Source organism: Dipodomys ordii, unplaced genomic scaffold (genome assembly GCF_000151885.1).
Source record: "Dipodomys ordii isolate 6190 unplaced genomic scaffold, Dord_2.0 Scaffold41, whole genome shotgun sequence".
Classification (NCBI taxonomy): Eukaryota; Metazoa; Chordata; class Mammalia; order Rodentia; family Heteromyidae; genus Dipodomys; species Dipodomys ordii.
Genome location: NW_012267257.1, coordinates 9,923,493 through 9,940,412, shown reverse-complemented (window position 1 = coordinate 9,940,412; position 16,920 = coordinate 9,923,493). Strand labels below are relative to the sequence as shown.

Genomic DNA, 16,920 nt, shown 5'->3' with positions numbered 1-16,920 from the left:
CCATTGGGGGGGCAGGGGGAGGAATCTATTGCTACTCACAAAACTGAAGATATAAAAAAATCTCTTAGCAAATATATTTTTGTTAAACAATTTCCACATCTGAAAAATGAGTAAAAATATTATGTAAATTAAGAAAGTAGACAAGTAAGTACTTGTTAGATCTCTTTTAGAAAGCATGGGGTGAGAACACTAACTATATGCTGGTGGCTATACTTGGTATTGTGAAGATATGCTGCCTCCAAGAAGCTATTACTGCCAAGTAAGTACTTTAGATTTATAACCAATAATGGAATATATCATGAATTACATACATACATGAGTAAAACAGAACAAATAATTAGGTTCTGAAGTCAAAATACACCTGCCTACAATGGCTAACTGTACGTGAACCTATCCCAATACTCACTTGATGGTGCCGATTCACTTTCACTATTATGTCTAGAGCTGGTTGACTCTGAGTTCAAACTCAGAGTGCTGGGGATGGATGAGAGTTCATTACAGAGTTGGTCCACATCATCTGGAACCACTGGCCACAGATGTTTGCGACTATGTCTCACAGCATCCCAGTTGTGACATTTTAAAATATCACAACCTTGTTTGGTTTTAGCTATGAGTCCAAGTACATATACACAGGTCCTGTATATAAACAATGTAAAATTACATGACATTTCTTAAAGCAACCATAAAATAACTGCTATATATACACTTGGCTATTTTTAAAGCCATTAAAAGTATTTACTTTGTAAAAAGCAATTCCATTTAGAAATAAATTAGGAACAATAAAAATCATGCAAATTCTTCTAATAAAATAATAATTACCACAAAATGAATCCAATATGACCTCAGCAAATCTTAGCCTTTGGCTGGGCTCTGGTGGCTCATGCCTGTAATCCTAGACACTTAGGATGCTGAGATCTGAGGATCATAGTTCAAAGCAAGCCCAGGAAAATCCATGAGACTCTTATTTCCAGTTAATCACAGAAAAAGCTGGAAGTGGCGCTGTGGCTAAAGTGGCAGGGTGCTAGCCTTGAGCAAAAGAGCTCAGGAACAGCGCATAGGCCCAGAGTCCAAGACCCACAACTGGCCAAAAAAAAAAAAAAAGATAGTAAAAAGCTACAATACATGGATTAAATTACTGAACTATTATCTAAAAATTACTGAACTGTTATCTAAAAGATTAACTTCTACATAATAACAGAATTATGGCTGGATGCTGTGGCTCACAGCTGCAATCCTAGCTACTTGAAAGGCTGAAAAATAGAATTATAGATTGAAGTCAGCCAAGGTGAAAAGCGTGAAACCCTCCTCAAGCCGTAGCTGGTGCAGTGCCATGCATCTATTATGCCAAGCTTGGGAGGATTTTGGTTGCAGTCCAGCTTGGAGCAGAAAATGTCCACAAGACTCTACCTCCACAGAAGGGAAGCTGGACACGCTGGCAAGTGCCTGTGATCCTAGAGATGACAGGAATGGCAACTCAGGCACTGAAATGAGATACTATTCTAAAAATAACCAGTAAAAAACATGGCTTGGAGGCATAGGTATCACGCTAGACTACAAAGGTTCAGGTCCTGAGTTCAAGACCTAGTACCCCCATAAAACACAGGACAGAATAATGTAAAAATATTATACAAAGAGCTCATTAATATACTTAATACATTTTAAATTCTTATATACTTAGAATTTGTACTTAATTAAGAGTTATGAATCACACAATACTTTTGCCTTAAAGCTACTTGTGAATAACATATGCATTAGAAGTACTTCTGGGGTAAATGACATACCCTCTGATGGAAAGAACTTCACATTGTTTTGCAAGTTTTAGTATATCTGGAATCACATTTTCTTCCTGTAGCAAATTGAGACCCCAATTTGATGAACCAATGTTTCCCTGAAAGAAGAACATATATAAAAATTACAAGAGGGGCTCTTAAGAGATCTGAAAAGCTACCAAGAATGAAATTTAATTCCATCTAGGAAAGAAAAAAAAATATCTTAAGGCCAGGTAACTAGTGGGTCATGTAGATAATCCTAACTACTCAGGAGGCTGAGATCTTAGGATTGAGGTTTAAAGCCAACCTGTGCATGTGAATGAAAACTGTGAGACTCTTAGCTCCAACTACCTACCAAAAATGGCAGAAGTGGAGCTGTTATTCAACTGGTAAAGTACTAGTCTGAACAAAAAAGTGCAGGTACAGGACCAGGCCCTTAGTTCAAGCCCCAGGACCAGCACCAAATCTCAAAAATATTAGACGTTAATGTTCTTACTTGTTTCAGAAAGAAAACAAAAGCCATAAAACCAACAGTAATGCTGGGTGCCAGTGGCTCATGCCTGGAATCATAGCTACTCAGGAGGCTGAGATTTGAGGATCATGGCTCAAAGTCAGCCCGGGCAGGAATGCCTGTGAGACTCTTATATCCAACTCACCACCAGAAAACTGGAAGTGATGCTGTGGCTCAAGTGGTAGAGTGCTAGCCTTGAGCTGAAGAGCTGAGGGATAGCACCCAAGCCCAGAGTTCAAGCCCCATGACCAACCAAAAAAAAAGGGAAAAAAAAAACCCTCAACAGTAACAATATTTCTTTAGCATAAAAACATTTGAAGGGCTGGGAAGGTGGCTCAGTGGTAGAGTGCTTGCCTTGCATGCATGAGGCCCTGGGTTCGATTCCTCAGCACCACATAAGCAAAAAGAAAAAAGCCAGAAAGTGGCGCTGTGGCTCAAGTATAGAGCGCTAGCCGTGAGCTGAAGAGCTGAGGACAGCGCCCAGGCCCAGAGTTCAGGCCCCATGACTGGACCCAAAAAAAAAAAAAAAATTGAGGTGGCAGGAACAATCTTGGGTCTTAGAATATTACCCTAACAACTTCCAAAAATATTAGTATTTAATATTTACAGATAAACGTGAAAAAAATCTAAAAATTGTGAAGATCTTACAGAAGTGTTTATTACAAACCAAGGCCCAAAGAGAAGCTTTCAGTTTTTTAATTTCTTCCCATTTATCCAAATCTGGTGTACGGACATTGTAACAGAGTTCTGTAACAATATTCTGGCAAAAGAAAAAAAATTATGTAAGTAACAATATATTATGCTTTTAATGTATTGTCTTAATGTATCATTAAACCTGTTTAAGATTTACTTTTACTCATTTTTACATATTTAAACTTCTACAGAAAATATGTAAAATTTCTTAGAAGCCCATATTGTTCGTGTATAGGTCAAGCTCATGTTACAGATTTATCATTAATACTAAGTGTGGTTTTGAAAAAGCTATTTAACTTTCCCCAAAGGTAGCTAACCTAATTTCCCTAGTAGGGATAATAATAGCACCAGACTCATAAGGTTTGCATCATTTAATAATTAACCATAAAGTGCTAGACAAGGTACTTAGTATTCAAAGTAAATAGAAAATAATACTTGGATTTAGCACGATGCTCTAACCAACTGAGCTAAATGGCCAGGATTTTGGACTTCACCACAGTGTAACAGTATGACTGAATTGCTCAGTAGTGACACTGAGAAATTCATTTAAATTTGGATTCATTTTATGTCCTTGACAGTCTTCACAGACATAACAAAAGAACACATGAAGCTACAAGGAATATTTATGCAAAACTCTGGGCTCCTGGGCTGGGAAGGTGGCTCCGTGGTAGAGCACTTGCTTTGCATGCATAAAGCCCTAGGTTCAACTCCTTAGCACCACATAAGCAGAAAAAAAGTTCAGGCCCTATAACCAACCAAAAAAAAAACAACTCTGGGCTCCTGTGATTAATTGTGACGTAAATAGAGACAGGCCATGTCAGGGCAGTTAGGGGTAGGTAAGCTGTTACACAGAGAGACCTGTCAGTCTCAAACAAACAGAAACCAAAACAGGACTAAATTGCTAGATAAATATTATACACACACATCATTTCTATAATTATTTTTATGTTTTGCTTCTGGCAGTAGTGCGGGGCTAAACTCAGACCTTCAATTACTAAGTAGGTGCTTGGATACTTGGCCCATACCCTAAATATTTATTTCTTCAATTAGACATAGGTTATATTTACTAAAAACACCTACCTAAAAGAAAAACTGAGCTGGGCACTGATGGCTCACGCCTGTAATACTAGCTACTCAGGAGGCTGAGATCTGAGGATTATGGTTCAAAGCCAGCCTGGGTAGGAAAGTCCGTGAGACTCTTATCTCCAATAAAACACAAGAAAAGTGGCGCTGAAGAGCTAAGTGACAGCTCCCAGGCCAAGTTCAAGCCCCACAACTGACCAAAAAAAAAGAAAGAAAGAAAGAAAACCTGAGTCAGAAATTAAATATACCTATTTTATGTGCATATTTTATTCAATGAACAACTGCATGTCTATGTCCTTTACAGTTCATAAAGTATATGAGAGCTAGGGCATAGCTTAAGTGGTATAGCACTACTGCTTTGCAGGGGGGAGGAAGCGGGGGCAGAGGTAATCTTTGAAATTCAGAATAGCATACAAGTTTGATTTTGTTGTTTCCTGGGGATGACAAAAGCTATACCAGGTTTAGTTTAATTATCCAATGAAAGAAGGAAACAAATTAAGTTTCTCAGTATGTATGGAGATTTTAATTTTTACAACAAACTGTAAAGGAAAGAACTCAGATTTTTACTGGGTTGCTTACTCTACAAAAAAATCTAATTATTCAAAAAGGTCTCACACAAGTCAGGAAAATAGAATAAACAAGTAATAATGTCTGAAGATTACAAACAGAATACTTAAGTCAACTATATGATAGCTGAATTTAAAGTAATTATGGAAGGTAGAAGCCAGAAGGATCATGGATCAAGGCCAGTTATAGTAAAAAAAAGTTAATGAGACCCCATTTCAACAAAAAAGCTAAGCATGGTAGGACACATTATAATCTTAGCTGTGGGAAAGTATAAGTCAAAGGATCATAGTCAAAGGCCAACTTCAGGCAAAAATGAGAGGCCCTATTTGAAAACTAATGAAAAGCATCAAAATGGGCTAGGGGTGTGTCGTAAGTGGTAGATAAGCCTCACTGGCAAGTATAGGAACCCGAGCTCAAAATCATCAATGCTGCCAATGAAAAGAAAAAAACAAACTATGCCACTGAGTTTATAGTGTATGATAAGTTTCTGCAAATATATATTTAACAACATTAAGGTTGTGAATTACCATCAGGATTTAAAATAAGAGAACGATGATTACCTGTACTTCCAATAAATGGCAGCCAGTTTTGTGGTGTACCAGTTGTCCATAAAGATGTACAGGAAGGTAAACATGAGGACGCTGTAATCTGGTATAATAAAGTAACAAAGATCTAATTAAATAAATGTACTAATTTAAACAAATAGCTATTAATGTATTAAATAAATGAAATTATACATTTCCCAACATTAAAAAAATGGAGGTAAGAAGGCATGCAGACTTTTCTGGAAAGATGATAGTTTATCAAGTTTCAAAGTACTAGTAGAAAAGCTGAGGCTAGACTAGTAAGCCAAGGTGAGAAAACACAGATACACCTAAATTCTGTTTTAGTAAGTGTATTCAGCATGTATGTATGTCAATGAAATTTCTGAGCAATCAATGCTATGTAAAGATTTTTGCTGTATTAGTGGATAAAAGAGAATATAGAAGATTATTAAATATTTCTTCCATTAACTGGACTATACCTTTGGTTGCTGCGACGGACATAGTTATCACCATCAATAGGCTTCCGATAAGTAGTAAGTGCTTCATTAAGTTGTTCCTCAATTAAGTCAACATATTTGGAATTATATTCCTAGAAAATAATATTTCTTTGGTTATACAGTGTCATGCATTCATCAAATTTATGCCAACACTTCCCAACCCTTAGAAGTATAAATATGGAAAAAATGAAGAGAACATGTTCAGAAATAAATTTTGGAAAACATGAAGAAATTTTATGAATGCAAATATTCTACTATATTCAGAAGCAATGATATGATAGTCTGGATATATCTCCCTTTTATTAACATTTTAGGCCCAATTAATTAAGTAAAAATTTTTACTTCATCTTCTTCAAAGTCTTTCACCCCCTTCCCTAGGAGTAAGAATGTTGAAAGGGGTGACACTGATTCAGGATACACTGTAGTTATATTGCTTTGTTATGTGGTACCTCCTCTGTACAACTATTTAAAGATAATAAAAAAATTAATTTCTTAATATGAGACTTATAAAAAGGAAATTAACTGAATCCTTTAGCATCATACTATGGGTCTTACAAATCCTCTACAAAGTAGGTCTATTATACATTATTGGCTTTGTCATCCATTTTTATTCTAGTCTTAGCTATACTGGAATATAGCTTTCTTCACAGGCCTAAAGTTTCAATGATCTACACAGATGTTTGCCTTCAAGTGTTAACTTTCAGGTTTATAAGTAAAGTAGCATCCTTAGATAAAGCTTAACGGCAGGAATATATCTGCTTAAATAGAACTGCTTTGATCTTTGTTCTTGCATCAAAAGACCTGTGTGAAATTATAGTCTTATAAAGGATCAGTAATTATGGTTAAGAGTGTCAACAAAGCATATAATTAAAATATTAAAATCAATTGGGGTTAAAGTAAAATTTCAATAGAATTTACACAAAATCAAGTTCACTGTAAAATAAATACTGCAGCTTTAAAATGGACCAAGTATTAATATGTAGGGAATTACATAGAATTTAAGATTTTATTTCATATTGATAGATACATATTTAAATTTAGTAGTTTTAAAACACTGGTGACACACACACACACCCAAAAAAATCACTGTAACTATGTGCCCCCATGAAGACATTATAAATTAAAACTTATTCAATTAGAATTTACCTTGTGCCACTTTTCCAGTTGTTTTGCTACATATCCCCTTTCATTCAGGTAGGAAAACCCTTTTGGAATGGAGAGAAATCTGCAAATTAAAACACCTACAATTTAATATTAAGAATGACAAGAAATGTATGAAGAGATAAAATAACTCAAAATACATGGGTAAAGACTTTAGGAACAGTTTCCCTCCAAAACAAAACATTCAACTATCACTAAAATTTCAATTGAAGATACATTTTCACAAAAACATATGAACCTAACTAATTGCAGTTAAGAATATAGCGTAAAACAAAGAAATGTTAATCAGACATACACACATGCACCTATTAAGGAAACCAGTGAACAGAACATAATTATTGAAGATTGTACAACAGATTTGTACCTGAAGTTACATGGTAAAATTCTTTCAGAATGCTTCCAGTTTGCATTGTAATCTAGCTTTAATGTTATACTATCAGAAAAAATGTAACAGAAAATACAATCACAGGAGAATTTACTTAAAGTTTACCTCAAGAGGAGAAGTAAACCCTTATCTCCAAGGTGGGACAAAGCTGGCTTCATCTGAATAAGAGCATGAAGATTGGCCTAAAATAGATGAATATTAAACAAATTAATAACTGCATCTAGTACCTTTTCCAAAACATTGATGTTATAGAATTATATTTTCCTGTCAATTTAATATCTTAACAGAAATGTAGTGTAAGTATTTCACTATTAAAAAAAAACTAAAAAACTTGAAACTTTACCTTGTCTTCACAAGCTTCATCAAGGATATCCAAAGCTTCAGAGGAAATTGTTTTGTTCTTATCATGTAGCTGAGTCACAAGTAATTCAATTCCCCAATTATTGAAGAACTCAACATTAGCTCTCAATAATACTCTTAAATGTTTTGTTGCATACAGCCTACAAGCCTATAAACATAAATGAACATTAGAAAAAAGTAACTTCACTATGATTAGCCTATTTAATTTTTTTTTGGCAAGTCTTTGGAAAAAACAGAAAGGGTAAAAGTGATAGTTTAGTACTTAATATAAATATCCCTTTTTATGAAGCCGTTTCATTCTGTCCCTAAAAAAATTTGCGTACTGGATGGGCACAGTAGCTTTTTCCTATGATTTCAGCTACTTGGGAGGCAGAGATTAGGGTATTCTAGTTCATAGTCCAGATAAAAGATAGACAAACTCCATCTGAATAAACAAGCAGGGTACAGTGGCACATGCCTGAAATTCCAGCTATGTGGGAGGCGCTGTGAGAAAGGCTGTGGTCCAAGGCTGGCTCAGATAAAAAAGTCTTATCTGAGAAATAACTGAAGCTAAAAAGGATGAGGTTGTGGTTCAAATAGTAAAATAGGACCTACTTGGCAAGTATAAGGCCATGAGTTTAAAACTCAGTAAGACCAATATATACATATATATGGGTACGATGAAGTCATAATTTCTCCTAAAATTTTATAATATTCCCAATTTCTACCTTTATCACTGGAGTTTTTAGTTTTATTTAGGCCCAAATGTATACAGTATTAAGCTAACTAGTTATTTAAAAGATAGTTTTATTGTCTGTGTTTTACTCACATCAGTAGCTGCTGTCAGGATTTTCGAAAGTATGACTCTAGCTAATCCATCTCTGCTATAGTCTAAACTTGAAACAGTCAGTTTTAGTAAATGGTCTTGGTTTTTCAAGGAGCAAAGATTAAGAAGACTAAAATATAAAGATAAAAAGAAAGATTAAGCTTATTAAACCATTAATTCAACAAATATGTTTCCAGCTTTATTGAGATATACCACAAATTAAAGAATAAATATATCTAAGGTAAACAATCTGATTCACTCTCTCTTTCTCTCTCTCACACACACACATATGAATATATATAAAGAGACAGAAAAGGAGACAGACACACATAGAGAAAGGGGCGGGGGAATATAGATATATCTACATATGTATACAGAGAGGGAGAGAGGAATCTCAAAAAAATGATCACAATTAGCATATTCATCACTACACAGTTATCATTTTGTGTGTTGTTTGTGCCAACAACAGACTTTAAACACCTAATATAAAAACACATTTCTGAAATAAAGTAATGATGTCAAAACATCAAAGACAATAGTGATCTTCTGAAAAGTAAAACTTTCCAAACTCATGTATAACAACTAAAAAAAAATACTAGTTATTTCACTGAATTAAAAATAAAAGAGGCCAGTCTGCCAAGACAAACAATAAAGTTTAGGTTCATACAGCACAGAATCTAGAGATGCTCACCATTGAAATACACTGCATTTTTCCAGCATTTTGACTCCATGAGGGTGGCAAGAAAGTGTTCCAATAAATAAAAAGTAGTGTTGACTGAGGGTGGTCAATAAACCATTATTTTGAAGACTCCTTTCAGGTTTCATTCCAGATGAGGCATTGAGCCACTGAACAATATCTTTCACTAGATCTTCTAAGTACCCTTGCCCATCCTATAATTAGAAAAATCAACTTTATAATCAGATAGAAAATAATGCTGATGAATTACTAATTATATATATTACTCTCCGAGTATCTGTTATTTACAATCCCATTTAACACAATACTATCTTACAGAAGAACAGACCATAGCACACAGGTTCTTATAATTAGCTAAATTGATATCTAAGTCTCAACTCACTTCTTATATTTCTAAATAAAGGTTATGCCTTTTTAGATATAAAAGTAAAACAGAGGTAGTGAAAGACGAAAAGAGGTAGGTAGTAAATTCTATTAAAAAAATTTTGCTGTGAAATGAAGGCTTACCTCTTCAGACTCAAGAAGAAATTCTGTAAACTGGCAACCAACAACTGTGAGCTGCTTGGACTTGGCAAAATCGAGATCCAGATTGGCATATAATTTACTGCTAGGTTTGTAAAAATAAAGAAGCCTTCGTACAAACCTAAGACCAAATAAAATTGTCAACCAAGTGAGAAGCTAAACAATTATTAAAGAACTCTGACTACTGTGTTAGGACATAACAAGTTTTTAAAAAATATATTTTGGATCTCATCCATTGGGGGTAAATGGCAAGAGATATAATAAACACATTCATTTGTACCATTAAAAAAAACTTTAGGAGGGCTGGGAAGGTGGCTCAGTGGTAGAGTGCTTGCCTTGCATGCATGAGGCCCTGGGTTCGATTCCTCAGCACCACATAAGCAAAAAGAAAAAAAAAAGCCGGAAGTGGCGCTGTGGCTCAAGTGGTAGAGTGCTAGCCTTGAGCTGAAGAGCTGAGGGACAGCGCCCAGGCCCAGAGTTCAGGCCCCACAACCGGGCCCCCCCCCCAAAAAAAAACTTTAGGAACATTTCACAGAATAAGAATTTTTCAGTAAGATGTTTAAAAAAAATAGCAGAGAAGAAAATTACTGGTCAATAAAAAAAAGATATCTAGACTATAGAGGTGAGCAAATGTGAAGAAAGCCCTTATAAATGAATTTATGAACATAATTTATATTATTTCAGCAACTTTCAATGTTGTGTACCAATCATCAATTTAACTTAGTTCAATTTAACTTCATGTACTACAATCTAATCCAATACAGGAGTTAGGACATCATCTCTGTTCTTAAGGAACATGAAGAGCTAGTACCTAAAAGCATCTTTATTTCAGTGTAATATTTTATGTTACATATATTCCTCAAAATTTAATACATATGTTAAGCTGAATATCATGAAAGATGAACAAAAATAATGCTAATGGGATCAACATAAAATAAGGCTGTCATGCCTCTTCAACAAATGGTGCTGGCAAAATTGGTTATCCACATGCAGAAAACTGAAGTTAGATCCTCATGCATCACCCTGCACCAGAATCAATTCTAAATGAATCAAAGAACTCAATGTAAAAGGCCAGATAGTATGAAAATATTACAGGAAGGGGTAGCGAAAACACTAGGGCTTCTAAGCACAGGTAGAAATCTCCTAAGAAAGATTCAGAATCACAACAAATCAAAGAAAGAATGGATTAATGGAATTGCATCAAACTGAAGCACTTCTGCACAGCAAAAGACATGACGAACAGGTAAATAGACAAAACACAGAATGGTAAAAGATTTTTACCTGATATACATCAGATAAGGGCCTCATCTCTAAAATATACCTAGAGCTCAAAAAACTACCCCCCCCTTAAAATTAACCTTCAAAAATTCAACAACCCAATTAATAAATGGGCTACAAATTTATAGACTTCTCAGAAGAAATAAAGAAATGCCAATGGACACATGAAGAAATGTTCAAAATCTCTGCCCATAAAGAAAATGCAAATCAAAACAGCATTGAGATTCCACCTTATCCCAGTTAGAATGGCCATTATCAAGAAAACTAATAACAGATGTTGGCAGGGATGACGCTATTATACTGCTGGTGGAAATGTAAACTTGTTTAACCAATCTGGAAAGCAGTATGGAGATGCTTCAAAAGACTAAATATAGAGCTTCTAAGTATGACCCAGCAATCCCACTCTTGGGCATTTATCCAATAGAACACAAACACTAACACACTAAAGCCATCAGCACAGCCATGTTCACTGTAGCACTGTTTACCATAGCCAAGATATGGAATCAACCTAGATGCCCCTCGCCCCTGGGTGGATGAATGGATCAAGAAAATGTGCTATATATACACAATGAAATTCTACACTTCCATGAGAAAAAAATGATATTGCCCCATTTGTAAAAAAATGGAAAGACATGGGCTGGGAAGGTGGCTCAGTGGTAGAGCACTTGCCTTGCATGCTCGAGGTCCTGGGTTCGATTCCTCAGCACCACGTAAGAAAAAAAAAAGCCGGAAGTGGCACTGTGGCTCAAGTGGTAAAGTGTTAGCCTTGAGCTGAAGAGCTGAGGGACAGCGCCCAGGCCCAGAGTTCAGGCCCCACAACTGGACCCCCCCCCCAAAAAGGAAAGACTTGAAAAAAATTACATTAAGTGAAATAAGTCAGATCCACAGAAACGTAGGTTGCATGGCTTCCCTTATTTGTGGTAACTAGAATGTGCTTATAGATCTACAAGTATACACATTGAATGATATTAAAAAAAACACACTGGTACATGATAAATTATATAGGTCTCCAGACATTCACACAGTGAGGCCAAAGGAGGAGCACAGGAGCGAATCACATAGGCCTCAATAGCTATGTGCCTATGATCAAATGAAGTAATATGGAAATGAAGGAAAAGGAAACAAGGATTTTTTTTGGTTGCTATTTTTATTGTTTTTTCCATTTGTCTTGTTTTTGTTAGTTTGGGAGGGTAAGAGGGGCAGAGAAATGGTGGGACAAAGGGTAAACAAATACAACAGGGGTACTCACTAGATACTATATGAAAAATGAACTATACATCCTGTGGGTGTGGATGGGAGGGAAAAACTAGGAGACAGCAAGGGAAGAACTGCATTCATTACCTGACTCAAGTAACTGTAACCTCTCTGAATATCACCTCTACAATAACAATAAAGTCTTTAAAAAAAAGGTAAAGCTGCCTTAATCAATGATATGAGTACAGGTAATTGGCTAGTTGCCACTCAGGAGTAAAACATCCTTGGTGTACTCAAGAAGGAGCACAATTGAAGTGTTCTATATGCTATGAACATTAATAATGTTTTATATAGTGGTCAAGGAGAGTATTAAGAGGAACTAAAAATGGATATCTTTTCAAATTCAGATGTGAATGATGTACAAAAGTTGCACATTTAAAATGTATATCCTGCTGGGCACCAGTGGCTCACATCTATATCCTAGCTATAAAGGAGGCTGAGATCTGGGGATTGCAGTTCAAAGCCAGCCTGGGCAGGAAAGTCTGTGAGACTCTTATCTCCAATTAACCACCAGAAAACCAGAAGTGGTGCTGTGGCTCAAATGGTATAACACTTGCCTTGAGCTGAAGAACACAGGGACAGTGCACAAGCCCAGAGTTCAAGCCCCACCACAGGCAAAAAAAAAAAAAAAGTATATCCTTATGATAGTCATCCTCATACAGTAAGGATTAAGACATCTACAAAACTGATTCCTACCCCAATTTAAAAAATTTTATCTCAATCACTCTGACCCAAAACTAAAAGTAAAATGTTTATGATCAGAAAGTAATTAGCAAATATGTTGACTATACTTACATATTTATATACCTACTGAATATTAATTGACTAAATGTTGCTTTAAAATGTCAATTATTATTTTCAGCAGGCATTAGACATGCTCTAAATCTAAATTTTTTAAATTAAAATGCACAATAGTTTTTACATACCTGTGTAATTGTTCATCTTTATAGTTTCTTAGATTTATATTTGGCCACTAGAAAAACATAATATATTATATATAAATATATTTAGCAACTCCTAAGCACAGGACTGTAATAAATTATAATAAAATGAAAACAAGCCATCATAATAAAGTCATTTGCAATACCTTAAGAATGGTCCCTATAAGATTCCAATTCCACTCAAGATTCTCTTTGTGCTGCAGGACTTGGCTATCCCGAAGGTTCATTAGAAGGGCTTCTTCTGTATCCTAAAATCACCAGACAGCAAATAAGACAAGGTAAACTATCCTCACATAGACCACTAAATCCAAATTTTAAAAATGAAAAGACATTTCCTTTATGGACAGATTATAAAAAGTCTTAATTTTAAAAGGTATTAAGGCATTTGCATGTACCTCTCTACCCACTACTGTCATTCTCCACCAGAAATACTCATTTGGTACCTTTGCCCTGATGCTTCAAGGGCTCTGAGGTAGAGTTCTTTATCCTCCAGGTTGGACCAAGAGTGGCAGGGGCCCCTGCCATGCCACTGTGGACCATGGGAGCTGAACTAGCACAAGATGCACAGGATACTAGCTCTCCAAAGCTCAAAAGCACTTGGTGCTATTTGAAGGTTTGAACCAACTTTCAGAAGGAAGAGCTTCCAGAATGTTCTGTGCATTGCCAAAAGCAACAGAAAATGAATGGATTTCTGAGACGTACTGTTGTCCCCTGGGGTACCAGGTAACATGTATGTGCAATCAGTTCCAGATTCAGTATCCAATGCATCTATCCCTTGCTTCAAAGCTGGATAGAAACCAGACTATACCAGATCAGACTTGAAAAAAAAATGGTCCCTAGAGGTCTTCCACTGATTAGGAATTTGGTATGATGTATTAGGGGTTACTCATGCTTTTTAGTTTACACATATTTTACGTCCTTAGAATGAAAAGGCCATTCCATCTATACATACATACACTATAAATGTAACAACCAAACCCGTATGTTCTGTGCCACTATAACAAAACCTACCTGCAAAAAAAAAAAAAATAGTAACAATAAATGACATTGCCTTGGGAGAAAAAATAAAGTAATAAAAACCTGGCTCTAAACTACCTGTCCACTGTAAACACAAGAACACAAATGAAAATCCACAGGCATGAACAAACTACAAAGCTCAGACATATATACTAAAATCCAGTGTTGAAGAATGAGGAAACTGTATATAGTTAAAAATCATGAGTGTACCTTAAGAACAAATATATCTTTCTGGACTCGAAGATAGTGATCCCGTTTCTGGTGTGTTGCCATTGCTTTCTGAATAATGTGATCTAAATGAAGGCTATAAGGCTTGGGTCCTCGTTTTTTCATTTCATGGAAGCGTTTCAAACAGTTTAGTGCTGCACTGGCTCTTCTAATAAGGAAAAAAATATATACGATAGCCAAAGTAGCATAATTTAAAGTGATAACTGATAAATTATTAAAATAGCAATTCAAGGACAGAGAGTACTGTATAGAAAGAGGTAAACTCTGAACAATTAACTATCATGCAAGTAAAAAAGCTGAATACCAGAAAGCTAAAACATGTCTTGAATGAGGGGAGTGGGAATTAAAAGGAAGGAAGTGGACAAATGAAGAGTTATAATTCTTAGTGTACAAATGGAATTAGGAAACTTGAGAAGACGAGAATGGAATATATGGGGGCCAGGGAAAATGATGGAAGGTGACTCTGATCTAACATAAATTGACATGTTCAATTAAATCTCTTTATATAACTATTTGAAGAAAACAAGAAGATAAACTATGTGGTTAAATCTGGAAGCACAAAGAAAAAAGATCAGATATAGTGCCTGTGACCCCAGCTATATGGGAAGGTAGTGGACCAAGTCTGACACCCAGCAAAACTAAGAACTGGTAGAGTGCCTGCCTAGCAAGTAAAAGACCCCGAGTTCTAACTCCAGTATCAACAAGAAAAGTAAAGGGGAAAAGTAAAGGGGAAAAGTGAAGGGGAAGGGGAAAAGGGAGGAGGAGAGGGGGACAGGGAAAAGAAGAAAGGAACAGTTTATAGTTTCTCCAGTACGAGTTCTAAAAGTCCAACAAGCTGAACCATACAAGGAAAGGAATGAGTTGGTAGTATGTGGATGTTGAAAATTTGAAATAATTTACAGACATTTTTTAAAAAGTCTACATTGCTGCTTTAAACAAAAAAAAATCCAAAAACTCTCAAACATTTTTAAACACATGATAAGTCAAATGACTCTGTTCAGAAACACACTGGAAAAAACTTCTTTAGTCACTCTACTAATACTTTGTATCTTAAAATACAAATAAAACACTTGGAGGGCTAGGAAGGTGACTCAGTGGTAGAGTGCTTGCCTTGCATGCATGAGGCCCTGGGTTCCATTCCTCAGCACCACATAAACAGAAAAGGCCGGAAGTGGCGCTGTGGCTCAAGTGGCCTTGAGCTTAAGAGCTCAGGGACAGCACCCAGGCCCAGAGCTCAAGCCCCACGACCAACCAAAACAAAAACAAAACAACAACAACAAAAAAACACTTTGATAATTATTGTTTCCTCTTATCTATAAGGCTTCTTAAAGAATTTCCAAGCATAACCTACCTACCTTTCTTTCCTAAAAGAAAGAAGAGAAAGTAACCCCAGTGATATTAAAATGTCAAGCATCCTAAGATGCTGTAGAGCTCTGTTACTTACAGTCTCTTTTCCTTAGGGATATCAAAGGACGCAGCCATATTCATTAGGGTTGGCAAGCAATGCAAATGATGGCTATGTGAATGAGGAAGAATTGTGTTTGCCTAAAATAAAACACAACATTTTGTAAGATCTTAGAAGTAGATTAATACAGGTATGCTCAAGATTACATAAAATTAACATAATGGGTTATTTTCCTCACTATATACAATTTTTATATATTGTAAATAAAAATGAGATATAACAAACATAAGCATATAAATATACATTAATAAGGTCACAGATTTTCACAGTTCCTATGTTAAATATTGAATGTTTCTACGTAGGACTCTAGCAAACTCACTTTTTGACAGACTTGAAAGGATTATGTATAAAAATATCACTTAAAATTCTAGATGCAGTTGGACACTGATGGCTCATGCCTATAACCCTAGCTACTCAGGAGGCTAAGATCTGAGGATCACAATTTAAAGCCAGCCTGGACAGGAATGTCCATGAGACTCTGATCTCCAATTAACCACCAGAAAATAGCAAGTGGTGCTGTGGCTCAAGTGGTAGAGCACTCACCTTAAGCTGAAGAGCTCAGGGACAGCATCCTGGCTCAGAGTTCAAAACCCACAACCGACCAAAAAAAAAAAAATTCTAGATGCAATATTGAAACATATAAGCTGATACATGCAGTCTTGATAATCAGTCTCTCAAGTATATATCATATCCCTACTATCTCTAAAAAAAACCCCACAGAACTTATTAACTCTTGTTTTCCAACCAAAATCTTACCATGCAGCCAGCTTTCAAGCAATAAACATACTAATCACAAAAGAGTAGATATAGGAATAAGTAATTAACTAATGGCACTATGCTTAAAGTTGGTCAGATTTATATTTCCAGAGCACAGAGATATGGGTTTATGCAAAAAGTGATTCCTTCAGACTAAAAGCAAGACAAAACAACAACAAAAAAACCCTCAAAATATTGATAATTGGTACCCTTATAGGTAGGGTGTGTGTGTGTGTGTGTGTGTGTGTGTATGTGTGTGTGTGTGTCCCACATGCCAGTGTGTGTGTGTGTCCCACATGCCAGTGTGTGTGTGTGTCCCACATGCCAGTGTGTGTGTGTGTCCCCCACATGCCAGTGTGTGTGTGTGTGTGTGTGTCCCCCACATG

At 35.9% G+C, this 16,920-nt stretch overlaps 1 protein-coding gene across 1 annotated transcript in view; it reads right to left on the bottom strand.

Moving 5' to 3' along the window:
• The window catches only part of Rictor (RPTOR independent companion of MTOR, complex 2), a 68,620-nt gene that overhangs the window by 20,551 nt on the left and 31,149 nt on the right, over positions 1-16,920 (bottom strand). Inside the window, exons 10-24 of the mRNA XM_013018519.1 lie at positions 15,758-15,858; positions 14,296-14,461; positions 13,215-13,316; positions 13,054-13,100; positions 9,581-9,716; positions 9,068-9,267; positions 8,380-8,506; positions 7,555-7,719; positions 7,317-7,393; positions 6,812-6,890; positions 5,648-5,757; positions 5,184-5,271; positions 2,948-3,040; positions 1,782-1,888; positions 407-636 (exon numbers count right to left, since the gene is read on the bottom strand). Of these exons, the coding sequence (XP_012873973.1) occupies positions 407-636; positions 1,782-1,888; positions 2,948-3,040; positions 5,184-5,271; positions 5,648-5,757; positions 6,812-6,890; positions 7,317-7,393; positions 7,555-7,719; positions 8,380-8,506; positions 9,068-9,267; positions 9,581-9,716; positions 13,054-13,100; positions 13,215-13,316; positions 14,296-14,461; positions 15,758-15,858 (1,828 nt within the window). The remainder of the gene's footprint in view (positions 1-406; positions 637-1,781; positions 1,889-2,947; positions 3,041-5,183; positions 5,272-5,647; positions 5,758-6,811; positions 6,891-7,316; positions 7,394-7,554; positions 7,720-8,379; positions 8,507-9,067; positions 9,268-9,580; positions 9,717-13,053; positions 13,101-13,214; positions 13,317-14,295; positions 14,462-15,757; positions 15,859-16,920) is intronic.